Raw genomic sequence first — 15002 nt, 5'->3', positions numbered from 1 at the left:
CCATGGTATCTCACACAATGAGTTTCTGAGAGCAAGACACTCAATTTGTTATGAAAGAGGTTTAGAAATAGGCTCATACCCATGAAATTCACTCATCTTACCACGTGCAGCACTATCCAGCAGGCTTGATAGTTTTATGGAATGGCCTGCCGAAGTTTCAGTATGGGTTCCAGCTGAGAAACAACATCTTGTGAGTTTAGGGTGCTTTTCCTCCAGGGTACCGTGTATTACCTGAAACTCCAGCAAAACTTCTATTAAACAGGAAGCTGAGACTACCCCTTGCCATTTGGGGCTCATCACACTGAGTTAATAGTCAGCAAATGTCACTGTACTGACTATGTTGTTTCAGCACAAACACAAAGGAACAATTGTATTGTTATCATACGGTAAAGAAAAGATAGACTTTATTTGCAAGCAAATCAGCAGCTAACTTAATAGTTGTCCTGTGTTCAGTAATAATGTTCATTGGAAAAAAATGTGGTAGCCCAGTGAAAACAAGGCTATGGTCTTGAATCTTTGGGAATGAAAATTTGAGACACTCCCCCAGGTAAAAGGTATCAGCAGACAGTAAGGTGAACATCGAATAGATGGTGAGAGAAAGAAGCTATGGTAATCAAATCAAGGTAGGCTTCAGTTGTTATTGTTTAGTTGCTAAGTCATGTCTGACTCTTTTGTGACCCCATGGACTGTAGCCTGCCAGGCTCCTCTGTCCATGGGATTTCCCAGACAACAGCACTGGAGTGAGTGCTATTTCCTTCTTCATGGGATCTTCCCAACACAGGGATTGAACCTGAGTCTCCTGAATTGCAGGTGGATTCTTTACAACTGAGCCAAAACCAGCTACAAAATGAAGAATGATGGCAGCTATGCTTTATGTTGAGTAATTATTTTTTTCTCCTGTTTTTCCTCCATACTAATATGACACATACTGCTGGTATCTAACATTTAAATTTAGTTGGAATTATCACTACATTGAAATCTGGTGGCTCAGCTGGTAAAGAATCTGCCTGCAGTGTGGTAGACCTGGGTTCAATTCCTGCTTTGGGAAGATCCCCTGGACAAGGGAACAGCTACCCACTTCAGTATTCTGGCATGGAGAAGTCCATGAACCATACAGTCCATGGGGTCACAAAGAGTCGGACATGACTAAGCGACTTTCACTATGATACCCAGTGAAAACTTTGTGTTTTCTATGTGCTTCAGACACGAGTCAGGTTTTTTGTTGTTTTGTTTGCTTTTTTTGCTAGTGGTAAAGAATACCAATGTTGGAGACACAAAAGACATGGGTTCTATCCCTGGAGTGAGAGGTGGCAACCCACTCCAGTATTCTTGACTGAAAAATCCCATGGACAGAGGGGGCTGGTGGCCTACAGTCCTTGGGGTCTCAAAGAGTCGGACACGACTGAGCACACTACTGCTACTGCTTGCTTTTTGCAGAGAAACAGACAGACATACAAATGGAGGTTTAGATGCAAACTAAGTAGACTGTCTCTCTGGATTCATTTTCTCTTATTTTTACCCGATTCTATGCCTCTAGAGGCTGACTCTAGAGGCTGCATCACATAGCTCCCTTGTTCTCTGGCTTCTAGTTGGGTTTGGCTAATTGGAGACACTAGCAAAACATTGAAGGGTGAGAAGAAAAGGGAGAAGTATCACTCTCCCCCTGTTTTTTGATGTGCTCAGATTTTGCAGTCACTGCATTGTCTGCCTATGTTATTAGCAACACTCAGATTACCTTTTGTTTACAATTATTGCTTTCCATAAATACTTACAACACTTTGTCCACTCAAGCCTAAAGTTGGTAACAGCTTTCCACTAGTTTTAGTCTCTGCTTCAACATCACCTGTTCCCTCAGCTCTACCATCTGATTACAAGTTAGTTCCTTCATTTGACCTTCTTCAAATTACGCCTTTGAGTTTTCTCTTTCCTATTAGGACCTTAACTTATATTGATGATCAAAAAAAGATTTCTAAGAAGCCAAAGTTCTAGTTGAGGTCTCGAAAAGGAGTTGAAACGTAGAGACAGATTAACATGTGCAAAGCGCTCCATGATAGAGAGTTCCATATTGTGTTAATGGAACTGAAGGGAGATGTGTGTGGCTGGATCTTAGAGAACAAGGGAGACTGTTGTAGCACAATAGGCTAGAGAGGAATTACAGTGTGGTTGTTGTGGAGAAATCATCAAGATGCGGACTTCTGTTGATAAAATATGTGATTATTTTGCCTCAGAGTAATATAAATATTACTGTTTTTCTGTATGTATAGTGTTTTTATATGTTTATAAATATTTTCCTTTTTCTGAGATAGTAGATCAAAAGAACATTTATAAAATTTATATACTTTATGGAGAAAAACAATGCAGTAAGAACCTCTTCTCGCCCTCTTCCCTCCCTCTAAGAGATTATCACTAGCTTGGATTTTGTGTTTTCTTGTTCCCTTAATTTCCTGTGGTTTATTGCATGTATGCTTCTCTAAACAATATATTGTTAAACCTGCATGTATTTAAACATGGTATGGGCTTCCCTACTGACTCAGTGGGAAAGAATCTAACTGCAATGCAGGAGATGAAGGAGACAAGGGTTCAGTTCCTGGGTCTGGAAGATACTGATGAGGAGGAAATGGCAACCTACTCCAGTATTCTTGCCTGAAAAATTCCATGGACAGAGGAGCCTGGCGGGCTACAGTACAAAGGGATGCAAAGAGCCGAATATGGCTGAGCGACTGAGCACACACACAAACACCGTGTAAATGGAAAGCTAGTATATTATTCTTTTACAACTGGTTTAATATTTTCAAGATTATTTACTGAGATTTACCCATAAAGATGTGCATAGTTATATTTCATTCATGTCACTGCTTAACAGTTCTCTGCTTATAAGACTGTTTACCTGTTTAAACATTGACGGTTGTCTGGGTTGATTCCCATTTAGGGGAGGAAAGAGGTTGAAGTATTTACTCTCCCTCTTCTTCATGTGCTGATATTTTTGCAGTGACAGCATTCTCCACTTATGTTACAAAGCAACACTCAGATGACCTTTCATCCACAGCCATTGCTTTCAGTGATTCTTACAAAGTTTTCCTGCTTTGTCCTCTCAAGTCTAGGGTCGGTAACAGCTTTTCATAATTTTTACTTTCTGAGTGCTTCAACATCACTTCTTCCCTTAACCCTACCCAGCAAACACTGCTATTAAGAATAGTCTTGCCCAGGCCTCCTAGCACTCATGTGCACACTTTTCTGGGTTCTATTCCTGGGAGTAAAATAGCTGGGTTATGGGGGTATCCATGTCTTCAACTCTACTAGGTAAACTTGAATTATTTACCAATGTGTTAGTTTATACTCCCTCTTGCAGTGTATAAATGGTCTGGCTGCTTCCCATTATCACCAACACAAATTGGCAGCTTAAAAAAAAATTGCTGGCCTGATACAGATGAAATTGTATATGTAATTTGTGTACCTCATTACACATTACATTATGTTTTCCTATGTTTCTTGGCTATTAGCTTTGAATTTTCAAGTTTCCTAGTTATTTGTGTTATTGATTGCCAACTTGATTATGTTTTAGTGAACTCTAAAATCTCATTTCCTTCTGTGTGAAAGGCAAGTACTTACAATGACCTAGAAGGTTCACTAATATTACGGCTTCCCTGATGACTCAGTGGGTACAGAATCTGCCTGCAGTGCAGAAAACCCAGGTTCGATCCCTGAGTCAGGAAGACCCCTTGGAGAAGGGAATGGCTACCCACTCAAGTATTCTTGCCCGAAGAATTCCATGGACAGAGAAGTCTAGCAGGCTACAGTCCAAAGGGTCGCAAAGAGTCGGACACAACCGAACAAATAAACACACACACAACTGGCCTCCTGGTTGTTCCTTAAACACTTCGGGCAAATTTGTAGCTTAAGGCTTTTAAAAGCATTGTCTATTAAGGAAAATACCTATCATTCCTTCAGTATAAACAATGGGACATCTTACGCTAAAGGTAGCCAGGGAACCATTAAACAAGGGAGCAAACCAAAACCTGAGTTACAGAGCTTGCATGGCATTGTTCAGGGAGGCATGCCTCATAAATCCATGTGTTGTAGATTTGTTTTCTATAAGCAACTTCAAACAAAGATTATCCTGCTTAATGCATTACATAGCTAAAGACTCTTCCTAGAAAATATCATTAATCCATTTGCCAGAAGTTCTAGTTAGTAGCATATTCACAATCAAGTTAACCCAGGCCACCTGCCATGTTATTTCCTGGGAATGTGCCATTGGTGATGGGAGGAGAGTGAGGCACAGGCCAGCTACTTCATCTCCTTCATCTCCTTCCTCCTCATCACCCTCCTAAACTTGCGGATTATCGCTCAAGTCAGTGGCTTGACTTGGCCAGGAAAAAAAAAAAGTCCTCATTGTTTTACTTTCAGCTTTCCTATCGGGATTTTTTTTTTTTTTTTTCCTCATGAAAAGGAGGACTCACAGTGGAGGGCTTTTCTTTCTCCTGTGACTTGTTTTCCTTGACTCCTGCTCTTTTAGTTCATGCATCCTGGTGGTGGTTCTCAGTTGTTGTTCAGTCATGTCCGACTCTTTGCAACCCCATGGACTGCAGCATGCCAGGCCTCCCTGTCCTTCACTATCTCCTGGAGTTTGCTCACATTCATGTCCATTGAATCAGTGATGCCATCCAATCATCTTATCCTCTGTTGTCCTCTTCTCCTCCTGCCTTCAATGTTTCCCAGCATCAGGGTCTTTTCTGATGAGTTGTCTCTTCGTATGAGGTGGCCCAAGTATTGGAGCTTTAGCTTCAGCATGAGTCCTTCCAATGAATATTCAGGACTGATTTCCTTTAGGATTGACTGGTCTGATCTTGCAGTCCAAGGGACTCTCGAGTCTTCTCCAACACCACAGTTCAAAAGCATCAATTCTTTGGTGCTCAGCCTTCTTTGTCAGACAGGACTGAGTGACTTTTACTTTCACTTTTCAGCGATTTTCACTTTCACTTTCTCAGCCTTTATGGTCCAACTCTCACATCTGTACATAACTACTGGAAAAACCATAGCATTGACTATACAGAGCTTTGTTGGCAAAGTACACCTTCTAATTACTTTATTCAGCACTTTTCTACACTGTGGGAAGAACGGGAGTGAATGACATTCTTTTGGTTTATTTCCATTGCTGGCACTTGGCCGCTTCTAAAAGCTGTTTATCAAAGCCTGCAGTATGCGCTTGGGATTATTCTCTAGTTTCAGTCTATATAAAATAATTGTTTCCCTCTTTACTGCTTCTCTATTTTCTTCAAGATTTTTCCTCCTATTATGGTCAGTTTGGAGAAAGGTCTAATATTTAGGAGGGTGGAGAGACGAGTAAATCTGGATTTACACTGCTCTTGTTTTTTTTTTTTCCTAGAAATCTCCATCAGTTTTAAATATCTCTGAATGGTGGTTTTAATTTAGTAGTACTTCAGAAACATCTTAAGCATCTGGAAGTAAATTGCCATGTAGATATAAATTCATGAGGACTGTTGTCTCCTCCAGGTGCCATTCTGAGTTATTTATTTTCTGTTTCCCATGATGTGTAAATATTATTGTCAGTGGCTGTAATACATGCCTTTCTGTGTATATGCCTTTATGGAATATATAATGAATCTATTTTTTTAAATCTTTATTGTATAAAATAATTAGCTGCTTTAAAAACATTCTGAATCATAAGATTTCTTTCATTTCAAGACATGATTGAAGAAAACTGTAAAAATATAATACATCACCAATATTTAGCACTTTTGCAGCATTTAAGCCTAGAACTATTGATTGTATAGACAAATATCAAGGCACATTTGCCTCAAAAATGGTGAGTTCTGTATCTTGAGAGATATGTTAATTTGTATCCTAGGTTTTATTAATTATGCATATTATGTTTTTTTTTTTAGATTCATTGGAAGAATGTGAAGTACAAACTAATCTGAAAATTTGCACAGAACCACTTACTATTGAATTTAAAGAAGACAGTCTATCCTACATGGAAAAATTATGGCTTAAAAAACACAGAAGGTATTTTCTGATTTTTTTGCATTATCAATAAGAAATGTAAAAGCAATTTCTATTCCTTTCTTGTGTGACATGCTCTTTTTCGTAGCAGTGTTATTTATGTACTTCATATCTGTGTAAATAATTTTAAAGCAATATTAAATCCCTATGAAGCTTCTACCATACTGATAAGAGTTTTAATTCAATTTATGTATGTGATGCATGATTGATTTGCTGCTGCTGCTGCTGCTAAGTCGTGTCAGTCGTGTTGACTCTGTGCGACCCCACAGACGGCAGCCTACCAGGCTCCACCATCCTTGGGATTCTCCAGGCAAGAACACTGACGTGGGTTGCCATTTCCTTCTCCAATGCATGAAAGTGAAAAGTGAAGGTGAAGTCACTCAGTCGTGTTCGACTCTTTGAGACCCTGTGGACTGCAGCCCACCAGGCTCCTCTGTCCATGGGATTCTCCAGGCAAAAGTACTGGAGTGGGTTGCCATTGCCTTCTCCAATGATTGATTTAAGGTCTGTCTAAATGAAAATATGTATGTGGGGAAAAAAAAGGCACAACTATGGTACATAATTTTAAAAAATAGCAAAAACAATGCAGTAAATGAAAGCTTACTTTGAAAGGTGATTTTTGATGCTATACTCTTCAGAAACTTTGAAACTACTTTTAAGTTAACCAGACTTTTAATTTTATAGTTTTATTAATAGTATTCAAATGTATTTTATTCAAAAACTTTATCATTAGCTGCACCATTTCATAAATTGTTCGAAAGTTAAATATCAAATATCAAACCAAAATGATTGAGTACATGTTAGAGTCGTTCATAATTTTACCATGATATAAGAACCATAGTGGGAGGTACCTTTAAAGGCCAGGAGCTTGGTTTGCCCTGTAGCAGTGAGACTCACACTTGCCTGTGAGTAGCTAGAGACTATGGCAAAATACAGATTCTCTTCGGTAGGTATGGGCTTAGCCTGAGATTTTGCATTTCTGAATTTCTAACTGTTCCCATGTGATATTGTTATGAGTAATGCTAGTCTCTGAACCACATTTTGGCATGTAAAGTGTTAGAAAACCTGTCTAGAATATATCAGAAGAGTGGTTTTCAAGCTCTTGTTTCACTTCCAGTAATACAAAACCATCTCCTGAGATGGCTCACTCCATCTTTGGAACATTCTGCCTGCTATAATATCTCCTAGTGAACTGTCATTTTTTTCTGATTAGTTGCTAAACTTGGTCCCGATTCTACCAGTTATACCAGTACAGACCAAGTTGACTTTCTCCTCTTCATGATATCCTTTCCCATTTTAAAATCACACTTAAAATTCAAATATTTTAAATTCATATTTAAAAAATCAGTCTTCATGCCTTTCTTGAAGCTTTTATTTGACAGATTATCATATCCTTTCAACTATTTTTCATGGATGTATTTCTTTTCTTTCAATTTTCTTATTTTGAAATAAGGCATGCAATTAAGAGTTACAAAACAGTCTGAGGAATATCCACATAGCATTCATTCAGCATTCCCTAATGGCAACATCTTATATAAAGCTCAATGTTCAGAAAACTAAGATCATGGCATCTGGTCGCATCACTTCATGGGAAATCGATGGGGAAACAGTGGAAACAGTGTCAGACTTTATTTTGGGGGGCTCCAAAATCACTGCTGATGGTGATTGCAGCCATGAAATTAAAAGACACTTACTCCTTGGAAGGAAGGTTATGACCAACCTAGATAGCGTATTTAAAAGCAGAGACATTACTTTGCCAACAAGGTCCATCTAGTCAAGGCTATGGTTTTTCCATTGGTCATGTATGGATGTGAGAGTTGCACGGTGAAGAAAACTGAGCACCGAAGAATTGATGCTTATGAACTGTGTTGTTGGAGAAGACTCTTGAGAGTCCCTTGGACTGCAAGGAGATCCAACCAGTCCATCTTAAAGGAGATCAGTCCTGGGTGTTCATTGAAAGGACTGATGCTGAAGCAGAAACTCCAATACTTTGGCCACCTCATGCGAAGAATTGACTCATTGGAAAAGACCCTAATGCTGGGTAGGATTGGGGGCAGGAGGAGAAGGGGACAACAGAGGATGAGATGGTTGGATGGCATCACCGACTCAATGGACATGGATTTGGGTAACTCCGGGAGTTGGTGATGGACAGGGAGACCTGGCGTACTGCGATTCATTGGGTCGAAAAGAGTCGGACATGACTGAGTGACTGAACTAACTAACTAACTAACTATATAATCACAGCATATATCAACACCAAAAAATTAACACTGGTACAATATGAATCACTAAACTACACACTTTATTTGAATTTCAGCAGTTTTTCACTAACATCCTTATTCTGTTTCAGGATTCAATTCAGAGTCTCACTGTGCAGTTTTGTCCTATCTCCTTCTCCATTGCAACTCCTTGGTCTTTTCTTGTCTTGCATGACATGGACATGAGTACTTGCCAGGTGTTTCATAGAATATACTCAGTGTGAGTCTATCTCCTGTTTTTTCATAATAAGATTGAGGTTGTACATTTTGAGGAAGAATGCCACAGAGAGGAGGTGCCTTTCTTAGTGCACATCACATGGTTGTACTGTCGGTAGATCTCATCACCAGGTTGTTGACCTTAAACACATAGTTGATGTGGTGCTCACCAAGATTCTCCACTGTAAAATCACTCTTGCCTTAATAATGAATGTTGTGGTCTATTCATGCTATTAGAATACCATAGACTGGGTGGCTTATAAAGATGTTTATTTTTCACAGTTCTTAAGGCTGGGACGTCCAAGATCAAGGTGCCAGCAGACTTGGTGACTGGGTTATCTTCTCACTGTCCTCAAAGGGCAGAAGGGGTGAGAGGTCTCTCTTGGGTTTCTTTTATAAGGGCACTAATCCCATTCATGAGGGGTCTACCATCTTGAACAAATCACCTCCCAAATGCTGACCACCTAATACCATCACCTTGGAGGTTAGAGTTTCAACATACAAATTTTTGGGGGACACAGACATTCAGAACAGAGCTTTCTGCTCCTGGCCTTCCACAGTTTATGACCCTCTCATTTAAAGATTATGTTCATTCTGTCCCAATAGCCTCCAACGTCTCAAGTCATCCCACTGTCACCTCAAAATTCTAGTCTTAATTCTAAAGTCTTATCTAAATATCATCTAAATCAGATGTGGGTGAGATTCAATGCATGATTCATTCTGAGACAGATTTCTCTCTAACTGTGAATCTGTGTAATCAAATATGTTCTGTGCTTCTGAGATACAAAAGTGGGACAAGCATAGGATAGATATTCCTATTCCAAAATGGAGAAATTGGAAATAAAAAAGGAACAAGTCCTGAGCAAGTCTGAAACCTAACAGGACAATGCCGATAGACCTTAACTGTTGAGAATTTTCCTCTTTGTCAGTGCTCTGCTGTCCAGGCCCACTGGGGTGGAAAGCCCTCTTCTGGACACACTGAAGCAGTAGTGCTGGCTGAGCCTTGCCTGGCGAGGGCTGGGCCCCCAAGGCTCTGAGTGGCTCTACCTGTTTCCCCATCCCCATGACTTTGGGTGGCCCCATTCCCCTGATGACTCTGAGATGGGTCACATGGTTGTGATTCCCCTGACCTGGAATTGTGACTGTTCTAGTCTGGGGTCAGAAGGGCAGCCTTACCCTCAGGGTTTTACTGGGCATTGCTGTACTGGAGATTCTCTGTTATGGGAAGGATTTTTTATCATTTAGTTGCTAAGTTGTGTCCAATTCTTTTGTGACCCCATGGACTGTAGCCCACCAGGCTCCTTTGTTCATGGGATTTCCCAGGCAAGAACACTGGAGTGGGTTGCCATTTCCTTCTCCAGGGGATTTTACTGACCCAGGGATTAGATCAAGCCCACATCTGCATTGGTGGTTGGATTATTTACTGCTGAGCCACCTGGGAAACCCAATGCGAGGGATAGCCTTGATAATTTCTGAATTAACTTCATGACCATTCTTCCATTTTCTTGGGTAATAGCTCAAGTCTTCTGTTTAGATGACTGAGTGATCTCCCTGTTAGATGATCCTTTGGACATATACTGGTACTTCCTGTTATATCTTTTCAAATTAATATTTTCATTTTCTTCAAATAAACACCCGGAAGTGGAATAAGTAAATCATATGGTAGTTCTATTCTGTTTTCCATAGCAGATGCACCATTTTTCATTCCCACCAACAGGGTATAAGGTTCCTATTTCTCCATATCTTCTCCAGCATTTGTTATTTTCTTATCTGAATGACAATAGCCATTCTAGCAAGTTTGAGGTGATATCTCATTGTGGTTTCAATTTGTGTTTCCCTGATGATCAGTGACGTTGAGCAACTTTTCATATACCTGTTGGCCATCAATGTATCTTGTTTGGAAAAATGTCTATTCAGATCCTCTGCCCATTTTTAATTGGGTTGTTTGTTTTTTTGTTGTTGTTGAGTTGTATGAGTCATTTGTGTATTTTCAATGTCAATTCCTTATTAAATATATGATTTACAAATATCTTCTTTCATTTGATAGGTTGTCTTTACATTTTCGTTTGTCAGTGTTTCCTTTGCTGTGCAGAAACTTTTTAGTTTGATGAAGTCCCACTTGTGTAGTTTTCCTTTTTTCCTAGTGGATCTTTTAAATGCTAGGAAAGTTTCATGAAAGGGATCATACAATTTGTATTTACAGTATCTTAAGGATGGATATTATCAATTAGTTGGTATTCTTACTCCAATCCCCCTATTTTAATTATATCTGCTTCTCAATTCTAGCTGATCCTCAGAAGCATGGGCACAAGTGAAAAAGCTGATTTCTCTACCTAACCTCAGACAAATCAGTGTTTTTGAGGATCATCTGAGGCTTTGCATTTAAAAAAAAGATTTTCTCTGGTGATTCTGAGGCTAACAGGCCCGTACTGATGCACAGAATAAATTTAGAACACTCATTTCAAGAATGATTTGGTCAGTTTAGTTCCCCCAATGAACTGGTCAATGCTGGATATATATTTGTTTCAATTTTAAAAAAGGAAAATCTGGTGAGGTAATCCTATTCTAAGGCATATGTCATCTTTTATTTATGTGGCATGATCTTTTAACAAAGCAATGGTGCTAGGGTCTTACTATCCAGAATGCAGACTTAGTTTGTTCACTAGCTAGATGTTTGTTCATGGGCAAATCACTTTAATTCTCTTGGTCCACATTTTCTCACCTGCAAAATACTAAGTTTAAAAGAGATCTAAGGGGCCCCTTCAGCTCCAATGCTCTATTATCTGGACTCTACAAGGCTTTGGTTCAGAGTTTTCCCCTAAAATTAGATGTTCTCACTTCATGAAGGAGCATCTAGATATTAGTACATGTATGTATATCAATAATTGGATTTTTATAAAGTATTTTCACTTCAAACTGGAAAGAGGTTTCCAGTGGCCAGATGCCAGTTTGTCCTTGACCTTTACTCTCTAATATTTTCCATCACTTCATTAAATTGTGGATGTAACATGACATGCTCTTCAAAGCTGAATAATATATAAATATTTTGGAGTGTACTGACATATACATTGCATATGTTGGGAAAATTCACAGTCACAATTTTCCAGGAGATCATTAAATTTTTGGTGTCTTTGCAAATTGTGAGAGAGGCAGTATAGCATAACGATTAAGAACATGGGCTTGGGGAGGCAGACTGCTTGGATTCAAACTCTCTTTGCTGCATTTACTCACTGAATGACTTTGAACAAGTTGGTTAACTTCTTTGTGCATCAGTTTTCTCACCAAATTAAGATAATACTAATGCCTATTTAGTATTCCTATTAAGATTCAGTACCCCAAATGGTTTAGAACATAGCTTGGAACATTTTTTTTTTTATATTGATGTTACCTGTGGATATTATTAAGAAAGCCCTGACTTTTATATGTGGAACTCCATAAGCATATATAATCTAGAAGGGATGTGCACCTACTTACTTTGTTAGTTAAAACGTGACTCCCTTCCCCACTGCTTTGGAATATCCTTTGGAATCAAATGCACAAGACCTCTAAAGATTCCCATGCTTCATTGCCTTGTATGTGAGACAGGCCACATCAGACTTCATTGTTAATTAGGTGAAAGATGCTTCAGCCACAGCACCTCATGTTCATATAGTGGAAGCCTGTTTTATCACCCTGTTGGCTTGGTGGAAGTTTAGAAAAATATTTTCAGTTCCCTTAGAACTTTTCAACATAATTCCAAGGCTGTGAGATGCAACACACCTTTGTAAATTAGCTTTTTAAACAGCGTGATGTTTCATGGACTCCATGTGTTTTTTGCGAAAACACTGAATTCTATCATAACTTTGATGTTCATCCTAAACAGAAAAACAGTAGGATATGCAATTAAAAATCTTGTGTGATGTTAATTTGATTTACAAAATTGTTTTAGTAGATTAAGATTATGTTATGCAGTTGTACATTTCTTCTGTAAATTAGAGGGATGGTTCTGATTTTCCTTATTAATTTTGTAGACTCATTTGTTTGTGAAATAAATTAAGATCTCATCTGGAGAAATTTTATATAGTGTACTTTAGGCTTTTAATTGCTTCTTGTTTTGTAGAACTCCACTGGAGCAACTTCAAAACATGCTACCGGACACCTTCATACCTCAGTGTAAAACCACTAGTGAGGCACAGTGTTCTCAGAATGAAAATGATGAAGATAGTGATGGTTAGTTCAGCCTTGATTAGATATTTTTGAATTTACTATTTCAACTTATATACACTGAGGATTAATCAGCATCTGCTTTTGGTTTCCTTTACTGTATTATTCTCACTACACTGTACACTATCTCTAGGTCAGAATGACACACACTCTCCTTCCCATTCTCTAGATGTAGCTTGTTTTATTTTAAATAGTTTCATTTAAAAATTAAACATTAAATAATTGTATATTTTACTTGAGCTGGGAAAACTGAGAGTATTTATACCTTTATGTGGCTGCACAAAATAACATTCTTCCATTGTTACCTATGTTATTTGAAGATGAATTCTCAGGTAAGGTATACTCTGGATGATATTATTTTTAATCTTATTTTCTAGTTGAGGATATCGAGATACAACCCCCAGCTCTTTTTCTGCCAATAGAAGAATTAAACATAGAGAGACCTGAACCATCTCTAAAAATAGTTGAACTGGATAATGTAAGTGCATAATGACCACTCATATTACTTAAGAGAGAGGAAATTCATAACACATAAATAATATGTAGTTACAACTATGTATTATTTTCAGCAAGATAATTCTTTCATAATTGAGCATAGTTTAATAGTATAAATGTACGAGTGTTTGAATTTAAATATGCTGATAGGAATACAACAGACTATTATTTTAATGTAGACAATAAATTTGTGGGCTTAATTGATATTGTGTCATAGTATGGGAGATGAGAAGATATTTCAATCTTTTAACTTGTAGAGACGGTGTTTAGTGTTTGTTTTATTGAGTGGCCAAAAGGTTCGTTCCCAGATGAACCTTTTGTCCAACCCAGTATTTAGTTTTCTATGTTATCATGCTTTTAAACAAAGATTATTCTCATTATATGATATTTATTTAATAAAATTTTTATGCATTTAGTTTGTTGAATGTCATTTAATACTTTTTATTTAAAGGAAAAATAGTTTTAAGATTTAATGGATTTAGTATAATAATAACTTGAATATAAGCTTCTGGAAAACACCAAGTAAAATCAGCTGGAGCCAGAGTAAGTCAGAGCTACAGCTCCAGGACAAATGCATTTCTGACTTTCTCATCCTCTAATAACTGAGTATACCCACTGTCCTCAATATTGCTATTACTGTGGTTGTCACAGTGAAGGAATACAATAGAGGAAATACTTTTTGACATACTACTTTCTTCTTTAGGTTAATAACTTCTGCAGTGTGAGTGTGTGTGTGTGTGTGTGTGTGTGTGTGTGTGTGTGTATGCCTAACAACATATTTATTTCTGCTTTGGATAAATTGAAGATTCTGAACAAATTAACACATACATGCATGTATATTTGTGGCTGCTCTTCATTAAATTGTTGCGGCATAGAGTAAGTTTATGATATGCTGGTCAGAGAACTAAAAACATCTACTTGGCACCTAGGGCTTCCCTGGTGGCTCAGTGGTAAAGAATCTGCCTGCAATGCAGGAGACCTGTGTTTGATCCCTGGTTGGGAAGATCCCCTGGAGAAGGAAATGGCAACCCACTCCAGTATTCTTGCCTGGGAAATCCCATGGACAGAGGAGCCTGAACTCCATGAGGTTGCGAAGAGTTGGGCATGACTGAGTGACTAACACTTGCACTTCACTTGGCACTTTGTAGTTACAAATAAAACCTAAGTTGTTATGTTTGGCTCTGGGTGTGATAGTGGTGATAAGATAAACTATACAAAAGCAAAAGCCCTCAACAATTATCTGTTGACTTTGTTTAGTTCTCTTAGAATTCATGCTTTATGGCATATAGTCAGCGAGTTTATGACATTTTTTTGTGAGAAGAAAAATTCTATAAATACTGTGCATAAATTAGCTGGTTAATGTATCATAAATTAGCTGAACATACTAATATGATACAACATCTGTTTAATAAGACTTATGAAGTGGAATTTGAAGAACCAGGAATTGCTGTGCCTTATAAAGTTGAGTTAGCAGATGCAGACAGTCAACAAAGGTAAGATCTCTCTAATTCACTTTTGGTGCTTGTTAAACACTCACAAAAAATTTCTTATCTTTTGAGAAGTTCACAACATAGAAAGCACATTAATTTAATGTTAGAATATATTTTACTTAAGCCATGTTTAAATTTGGGTACAGTATTACTGGACTTGCCTGATGGCTCAGTGGTAAAGAATCTGCCTGCAGTGCAGGAGATGCAGGAGACACAGGTGCGATCCCTGGGTCCGGAAGATCTCCTGCAGAAGAAAATGGCAACCCACTCCGCTATTGTTACTTGGAAAATTCCATGGATAGAAGAGCCTGGAGGG

General features: G+C 38.2%; 1 protein-coding gene across 33 annotated transcripts in view; it reads left to right on the top strand.

The window, feature by feature from the left end:
* Positions 1 to 15002, top strand: part of ZBBX (zinc finger B-box domain containing) — a 116380-nt gene that overhangs the window by 70102 nt on the left and 31276 nt on the right. For 32 of the 33 annotated variants that reach the window (XM_081532476.1, XM_081532515.1, XM_081532534.1 and 29 more), the window contains 4 exons: positions 5907 to 6027; positions 12598 to 12707; positions 13079 to 13179; positions 14610 to 14689. In XM_081532476.1, the coding sequence (XP_081388602.1) occupies positions 5907 to 6027; positions 12598 to 12707; positions 13079 to 13179; positions 14610 to 14689 (412 nt within the window). Of the gene's footprint in view, positions 1 to 5906; positions 6028 to 6257; positions 6349 to 8374; positions 8503 to 12597; positions 12708 to 13078; positions 13180 to 14609; positions 14690 to 15002 lie in introns of all 33 variants that reach the window. The other variant, XM_081532430.1, reaches the window with a different exon arrangement.

The sequence above is a fragment of the Giraffa tippelskirchi genome, chromosome 2 (assembly GCF_054371585.1).
Source record: "Giraffa tippelskirchi isolate mGirTip1 chromosome 2, T2T-mGirTip1v1.2.pri, whole genome shotgun sequence".
Lineage (NCBI taxonomy): Eukaryota > Metazoa > Chordata > Mammalia > Artiodactyla > Giraffidae > Giraffa > Giraffa tippelskirchi.
Note: the sequence above shows the minus strand (reverse complement) of the source record. Positions and strands in the feature narration are given on the sequence as shown.